Source organism: Rhinoraja longicauda, chromosome 33, assembly GCF_053455715.1.
Source record: "Rhinoraja longicauda isolate Sanriku21f chromosome 33, sRhiLon1.1, whole genome shotgun sequence".
Classification (NCBI taxonomy): domain Eukaryota; kingdom Metazoa; phylum Chordata; class Chondrichthyes; order Rajiformes; family Arhynchobatidae; genus Rhinoraja; species Rhinoraja longicauda.
Window position 1 is genome coordinate 10109021 of NC_135985.1, and position 8694 is coordinate 10117714.

General features: G+C 38.1%; 1 protein-coding gene across 2 annotated transcripts in view; it reads left to right on the forward strand.

The window, feature by feature from the left end:
* zfand6 (zinc finger, AN1-type domain 6) overlaps positions 1 to 8694 on the forward strand; it is a 39851-nt gene that overhangs the window by 11457 nt on the left and 19700 nt on the right. Inside the window, exons 1-4 of one of the 2 annotated variants that reach the window (XM_078427579.1) lie at positions 2408 to 2521; positions 4371 to 4477; positions 4635 to 4797; positions 8211 to 8322. In XM_078427579.1, coding sequence (XP_078283705.1) covers positions 4650 to 4797; positions 8211 to 8322 — 260 coding nt within the window. In that variant the 5' untranslated portion in view covers positions 2408 to 2521; positions 4371 to 4477; positions 4635 to 4649. Of the gene's footprint in view, positions 1 to 2407; positions 2522 to 4370; positions 4478 to 4634; positions 4798 to 8210; positions 8323 to 8694 lie in introns of those variants that run through there. The other variant, XM_078427580.1, reaches the window with a different exon arrangement.

The window sequence follows — 8694 nt, forward strand, 5'->3', positions numbered from 1 at the left end:
TCCTCCTCTCAGCCAGAATGAGGAAAGGATTACTCTTGGTCTCATCTATCCTACCAGCCTCCATGTTCAAAGGATCATCTTTCTTAATTTTTGCTACTTCAATAGGGTTCCAACATCAGCTCTTTCTTTTCCTTCCACTCTCAGCATCCAAAAATATTTTTCACAACTTTCTGGGCAGCTCTTCCATCTCCATCAAACACTCCACTTCTCATGGCATTTTTCCAAATAACCACAAGAGATGTAACACCTGCTCTTTTGCCTCTTCTCTTCCCGCAATTTAGGGATCATTACAAGTGAATGTTCACTTCTTCCCATTTACTGTAATCCATTCTGTATTTACAATGTGATTCCTTCTACATTGGAGGAACCAAAGAGTGACTGGATGGCTTCTTTGCAGAACGCCTCTACTCAGTCCTGAGAGACTAAGTAGAAATAAGTGGACACGTATTTTTATTTGTGAATTTTCATTTAAAATCAGTATTTAGATTGTAGTTTGGATTTCACTGGTAGGTACAAATGGGCAAGTTCATTATTTGTTTCATGGTTTCTCAATTCATAGGCACTTCAAGAAGTAGTCTGAAAGCACAGCGACCCAGACTATTCTGTTTGAATTCTCTTTTATTCACTTTAATTCGGGGAGATAATTATTTTTTTTAAGAAGTAACACAGTCTTGGGTTTCAAATTTATAACACTATTGAATTGATCTCAGTGATCTCAAGGTGGCACAGCTGGGAGAGCTGCTACCTCAGGGCACTGGAGGCTCAGGTTCAATCCTGACCTCAGATGCAGTCTGTGTGGACTTTACATGTTCTCCCTCTGATTGCATGGATTTCCTCTAGGTGCTCTGGTTTCCTCACACTTCCCAAGGATGTGTGTTAATTGGCCTCTGTAAATTGCCCTGAGAATGTAAGGAGTGGATGAGAAAGTGGTATAGCATGGAACTAGTGTGAATGGGTGATCGATGGCCTGCGTGGTCTCGGTGTGCCAAAGGGCCTGCTGCATCTCTAAAATCTAAAAAAACGAGTCCAGGTTTCTTTTAGATCTTTTTGTTTCTTTTCCAGTAATAGGATACACCAAATTTTATTCAACTATTTTTCATAAAAGGTAATTTTGTAATCATGTCATAGTTAAATTTGATTAGGAAATGGTTGCAACAAAATGCAAAATTTGTGTTTGCAAATAACTGCAACATATATATGTATTTGAGCCAAGGAATATTCATTGTAAACTTGACCTTTATGTTGCTGGGAACAAGATTTTTTTCTGGGCACAGTCTGGATGAAAGCATGAGAGTTAAGGCATAACAGTTGAGCCAAACGGCCACTTTAAATGTTAATTTTATGGAAGAATGTTAAACCAAATTAAAGGAAAAGTTTCAATTCGGTGAATATTCCATGTGGAAACGTGTACCTTTAATTTGAAGCAGCCAACCAAAAGAATTTGGAGTCAATCGGTAGACATTGTGAATCTCTTGTTTGATAATAAAAATATCCATGTTTATTTACATTTATTTATTTCTATGGTTCCTCCATTTACATAGCTTGTGTTTAGCAATGGAATGGTGACTTTAGTTTCTCACTATTTCTTCCTTGAGTTGCTAAACGATTAGCTACATTGCAATTGAACTTGCAGCTGAACCGCTCAATGTTGAAATTGTCTCCTGAAATTCAAATAAATGTAGTGTTTATGCAGCTCAGTTTTGTAGTTTCAATCTTTATCCACACCTGAAAATTTTAGTTTAGTTTAGTTTATTGCCACGTGTACCGAGTTACAGTGAAAAGCTTTTGTTGTGTGCTACCCAGCCAGCAGAAAGACAATCCATGAGTACAATTGAGCCATTTACAGTATATAGATACATGATAAGGGAATAACGTTCAGTGCAAGGTTAAAGCCAGCAAAATATAAGTAGCAGCTTGTCAATAGCGTACAGGCTGCTAGTTGCTATTGGCACATTTTAATGGTGACTTTTTTATTAATGTGTGAATCAGCCAGCATGTGATGACGAGGATAATATACCTGGGAAATAGAAGTAATTTAAATATAATAGATAACTAACATTTGTTTATTAACCTCATTGAAACTGTAGCTCAGGCTGAACCTTGGATTTATGTGTTTAATTCATATTTAAAAGTAAGAGCTAATGTAACTGTTAATACAATGTTAGTAATTGTTAGTGCAGTATTTGTACAATATTAATATCAACCTCCCTGAGCCAGAAAACAAACAATTTAAACCTGGTCATTCTTGTATTCAGTTTTTGTACCCGAGTTGATTTTAATTCACCCTTTTCAACATTTTCTGTTTTTCTCCCACTTCTCAAAGATGTGCTAATTGGCTAATATAAATTACCCATTAGTGTAGTTGAGTATCAGAAGAACAAGAGGGGGACTTGATGGGCAAGAGAGAGAATACGTTGTGCAGCTGCAAGAAAATAAGAAGAGGGGGAATCGCACTAATGGGATTACTCTGCTGAGAGCCAGCATGGAACTGATGGGTTGAATGGCCTCCTGAGTGTTATAAGTAAGTTCTGTGCCCTCGTGATACTGTAATTAGCTTCCAGTTCAGCAAATCACAGCACAAGCTGCAGGATATAGAACAATATATCTGACATTGTATGTCATGCCACAAGGTCTGTGGCTTCAGGAAGCTTTCATCCAGTATTACTTTATGGATATTTGAACTTTATTTTGATGTTTATTTTATGTATAACGTTGCATCAATCTCCAAACCATGGGTTTGGCTAATTGAACGTTAATGATTATTTGTGCTCTACTCACAAAAGTTGATTTTGCAGCTGTTTATTAAATTATGTAAGCAATGGGATTTGAAAAGATTGCAGTCTGCCTTCTGAGCGACTTGCTTAATTCAAATTAGTATTCATTTAAATTGTTAGATATTGTCATGGATTTGGGAAGTGCTGCTGGTGTAACTGCAGTGTATTTTTTATTTTCTATTTTCATTTATTCACTGGAGCATCACTGGCATTTACCTGTATTGGACTGCCCCTAACAATGTGGCTTGCTAAGCTAGTATTGAGGCAGTTCGGAGTTGACCATATTGCTGCGTATTTGGTGTTGTACACGAGCAAGAGCGAATAAGAATGAGAGAAATTCTTGCAGACGCAAGATGCACCAGTTGCTATCCTCTGGAGCCAAAATGAATGCTGAAATATTCTTCTTTTTTTTTTAATCCTTCAGCATTTTCCTTTTTGCTCCAGAGTACATACAGCAACTGATGTCTCTTGTGCTTTTGCTTCGGGAGAATTTATTCTGTAAAGGGCATATTTTTACAATAATCTCAGAATTGTATCTCTCCGTTTGTAGTGGAGGTTTAATTAAGTTCCCGAGCTGCCATGGTGGGATTCATATTAGTGTCTCCAGATCAATCAGATTTAAAAGGTTAATCTGGTAATTTAACCACTGTGTGTAACCTTGCTATTTTGCTCATGTGGCTTTTATTCACTTTTTTTTCAGTAACAATAACCAGAAAATTATCAGGAGGTTGTAATTTACAGTTTTCAAATCATTAAAAGTTTAAATGCAGATTGAGCAAGTAAATCATAGTCAAGGTGCACATGCACTAATTATGCCAACTTGCTGCTGAATGTTTAACTGCATAACTTGCATTTATATGTGTAACCAATTTGTTCATCAACTGCAATAAATAACTCAGACCTCAAACCACTGTGAACTCTGAAGGTGGGAAAAAAGTTCCACAGTGGCTAAAAATACTTTTTCAGACGTTGAATTCTCTGATATAAAAAGAAGATGCTTAAAGTATTCAGTGGGTCAGGCAGCAGTAATGAAGAGGGGAACAGAGTTATCCTTAAAGGTCTTTGATCTGAACCTTTAACTCAGTCTCTCTCTCCACAGAAAACTGTTGAGTACTTTCTGCGATTCCTGTTTTTTAAAATTTCAGATATCCAGCATCTGCAGTTTTTGCTTTTTGATAAATTTCTCAGTTCAGATTTTTAGTTATTTTATTATAAATGAAGCGTCAGTGAAAAATACATTAACATGATAATGTGTTCTGGTGATAAACGATCCTTTTCTCACACCGCTATTTTCTCCCTCCCTAAAAAGCAGGCTCCATAGTGTGCAGATGCATTTTGAAATTGCATGCCCATAGAAGTTCTTGCTCAGTTTACTAATCATAAACACAATGAACTGCAAATGTATCTCCAGTTAGCTACTTTTGGATAACATTGAGATGGCTGCTTTATTCCCATTGCGCAATTGGCTTTTGTGCCCCAAGTTAATGTGTGAAAACAGTGTTTGTGAAATCAGTATTCTCAATGAAGTGCACAATGGGATTTACCTTTGATATCTTCCACCAGCACCTCTTTCTTCCCCAACCCCTCTGTCCGCAGCCTTTCTTCAGATAGAATTTCTTGCAGACATTTGTTGTAGTGGACGTGCATTAGACCGAGTTAAGGCCTTGGGGAAGAGTGGAAAGTAGTACCTGTGCAGTGCTAAGGTACATTCAACAGATACTTAAACTTGCATTTTCAAATTTTATCTTTCCATTTTTCTGCTTGCAGTGAAGTCAGCGCAATCTACAACACCAGTGAGTTTTTCACTTTGTTGTATCTTGTGGCCATGACTCTTAACAGTTTTTAACTTTGTTTTTGAAGGTCTGTTGGAAGAACATGGCTCAAGAAACCAATCAGACTCAAGTGCCTATGCTGTGCACCACTGGCTGTGGATTTTATGGGAACCCACGAACGAATGGCATGTGTTCTGTTTGCTATAAGGATTTTCTTCAAAGACAAAACAATAATGGCAGAATCAGTCCTGGTAAATACCTTCTTGCTTTTTTTAAAAACAAAGAGTAGTCCATAATTCATTCCATTTTTGAAGGGGTCTGCACTAATTCATTTTGTTGTTTGCTTTTGGTTATTTTCATCACTCGTCTTCCAAGTTTCAACTTTACAGAATTCATGTTGCCTGTTGATTTCTGGTACACGAGTCCCTATGATATGGCCCAAGACCAAATATTCTTTTAATTTGACTCATAAGAAGACTCCCACCGTGTTTCATCTGATTTTGCCCTTTACTTAGTTACTGTTCAATTCGGTGTTCTACAGTGTATTTAGTTTTGCACATTTTTGAGGCCCCTTGAGCCTGAGTTGCCATTCAAAAAGTCCTCGGCTGATCTGATTGTAACCTCTACATTGTATTCTCTTTTACCCCACGTGACCTTCCAGTTCATGAATGTCTGACTAGAAACAAAGAACTGCATCTGGGCTGGGGAAAGAAAACTAGAAGAGAGGAGGGGCAGGACAAAGCTTGGCAAATAATAGGTGGATACAGGTAAAGGGGATTTTCGATAGGCAGATGGTTGAACAAAGGCCAGAGATGAAAAGACAAAGTGTAAAACAAAAGGATTGAATAGTTGCAAATTATGAAGCTAAATGAATGTAGGTGGAAAAGGTGGAGGAGGGGATAAATGGGTTTCTTTCCTCACCCTCCACTTCCACCTACAATCCTTCCTCCAGCTTCACAAACTCCAGATGGAAGAAAATAGCTTTTCTTTTGTAGCAGTGCTGCAGGCTGCAAAGAAACGGGTCGGAGGATGAGTGAGATAGGAATTCAAGTGGCAGACGAGCTCAGTCTTGCCAACTGAATAAAGGTGCTCCAAAAGCAACCATCCAATCTGTGTTTGCTTTCTCCAATGTGGACACCACATTGCAACTCCAAATGCAGTACACTTGATTCGAAGAAGCACAAGTGAATAAGTACTTCACTTAGAAAGACTGATGGGTTCCTGAACAGTGAGAGGGGAGGAGATTAAATGATGGTTCACTGTACTCCAGATGTAATCTCATTAGTATCCTATATAACTGAGGCAAACCTCCTTTTATAGGTAGTTTCCTTGCAATAAACAATAACTCCCTGTTTGATTTTCTAACTACTTGCCTCTTGCGTGTCATGCACTTGGACATCTAGATCCCAGTGCATCTTAAAAGTTTGGAATCTTGCATTTTCCTCACATTACATTCCATTTGTCAGACTCTGCGGCTTCATTTACTCTCTCGGTATACCATTGTAGTCTCATTATGGACTTTCCTAACTATCTTTGATTCATCAGCAAATTTAGCAATCATCTAAATCAATCATTCATTTAAGTTGTAAAATGTTGAGGCCCCAGAAGAAATCGGGTGGCATAGTATTTATACATCTTGCTGTTTAGAAAGAGATCCTCTTATGCGTACTCTCTTTTCCTTGTTGGCTAACCTTCTAATGATGCCAATATATTACCTCCTAAGAATGGACCATGAATTTAATTTTATGAAATAACCTTTGATATCGTGACTTTCTTGAAATCTAATCACAATACCACCACCACCACTATCCCTTCAATCCACAGCTTGTTGCTTCTTCAAAAACCCCCAAAACGTTATTTATCTTCCACAAAACAGCACATGGTTGCCATGAATTTTTCTAATTTCCCTGCTATAACCTCTAGCGATAGTATTTGACATTGTTTATACAATAAGCAAAAGACTTGCAGTTAAACTAATGTCTTTAGTTTTGGTCATGGTAGATTATATATTGGTTCTGGCTAGACAGACAGTATGCCATGTCTTGAGGCTATGTGCAGAACAGATGCCAGCAAGTTCGTCTCCAGTGTCGAGGAGTGTGTGACCACAGACTATACTAACAATGGCCGGGTTTAATCAGCCTGTCTGACCTTGGCAAAAGATGTTCCCTCTAGTGCACCAAGATAGTGATACCCTGGAAGCAGAAGGCAAGAGCCGTATACAAACAATGTACACAAATATATTGAAAGGTTAAACCAGTGGGAAAAATGTGGACTCAGAGAAAATTGTAGACTAAAATACAATTGTTCAATTTTGTAAGGAAGATTGATAGATACAGATTATTATTTAAATAGAAAAAGCCGCAGATGGCTGCAGCACGGAGTAATTCAGGATAACTTATGCATGAAACAGAAATCTAGCACACCATTGCAGCAAATTATTGGGTGAGGGGTACAAATGGAAAGCTGACTTTTATTGGAAGGAATTTGGATTACTGTATAAAGTAGAGAAAACTTGCTACAATTGTACAAGGCAATAGTGAAGCCACGTCAAGAGTACTACAGAAAGTTTTGGTCCTTGTTAAGCATTATCATTGGAGGCAGTTCAGCTCGATGTAAGATCTTGAAAGATCATCAGCCTTTTAGACTTTAGAGATACAGTGCGGAAATAGACCCTTTTGTGCGGCTAATGATCATCCCATACACTAACACCATCCTACATACTAGGGACAATTTTTTTTACAACTTGTCAAAGCCAATTAACCTACAAACCTGCACGTCTTTGGAGTGTGGGAGGAAATCCGAGCACCTGGAGAAAACCCTTGCGGTCACAGGGAGAATGTACAAACTCTGTACAGACAAAGCACCCGTAAGTCAGGATTGAACCCAGGTCTCTGGCGCTGTAAGGCAGCAGCTCTACTGCTACGCCACTAATGCTGCCCCTAATGTCCCTAAATTAAAAATAATAAATCTGTTTTCCTTTCTACAGATACTGCATGGCTGCTGAATACTTACAGCGTTTTTTTGTTTATGTTTCAGGTTTCCAGCATCTGCAATATTTTGCCAATAGCCAGATAATGTTTTTAGTGATCTTAATTGAGGGTACAAGATAACAACCAGTAATCACGGGAGAATTCTCCTTGTATAAAATCAGAAATTGCTAGAAACGATCAACAGTTCAGACAGCATCTGTGGAACGAGAAAGAGAGTTAACGTTCATAAGACATAGGAGCAAAATTAGGCTTTTCAGCCCATCGAGTTAGCTCCCCCATTCGATCATGGCTGATCTATTTTTCCTTCTCGACCCCATTCTCCTCCCTTCTCCCTGTAACCTTTGATGCCCAACATTTCAGATCCAAGACCCCTTGGCAAAATTCTCCTTCACTATATGAATAGTGCTTTGGGATCTATGCAAACTCAAACATCACACAGCCATGATTTAACATCTAATCCGATGAAAGGTATTTCTTTGGCATTTCTGCTTTAGCTCTCTGTTTCTCTGTGCTGAGAGGGTCCCACCCCTTCCGACTTAGAAATGCTACCAAATTGTTTGACCATGTTATTCATGACTAACAAGTATGGAAGTTAGAAGCACTACATTGACCATTTTCATAATTTTATGTTAAGTAATGGCATGTATAATTTATTCATATCTGTTCTTTTGTAGCATCTGCCAACTTGAGCAGTTTAACAGATGTGTATCCTGTTCAATGCACAGAAGGAAACCCCCCCGAATTACCATCATCATTCTCCTCTTCGTCCACATCTGGCCATTCTAGGTAATTAAGCAGCTTATCTTGTGTGTGTGTGTGTAATTGTAGGGCTGTTTTGGTCAGGAACGTGTCAGAAAAATAAAAATCGTTTTTAATTATGTAGTAAATAATAAGTATTTAGCATTAGCAGGTGCGATAACAATTTTATGAAGTCAATTAATTCCAAATATTAGCAAAAGAATAGTTAATCAACGGATCTCAGAGTGAGGCCTGGTTTCCGTAGGTTCAATCTACTACTTGAACAGAACAAATAACAACATTCAGTCATGGACATCGATGTCGGCATTGCTTTTATTCAAAATGGCAAAATAAGTTATTTATTATCCCTTGTCATGAATACTTTCTGCATTATCAAACTCGGGTGCTCATTTAATTGCA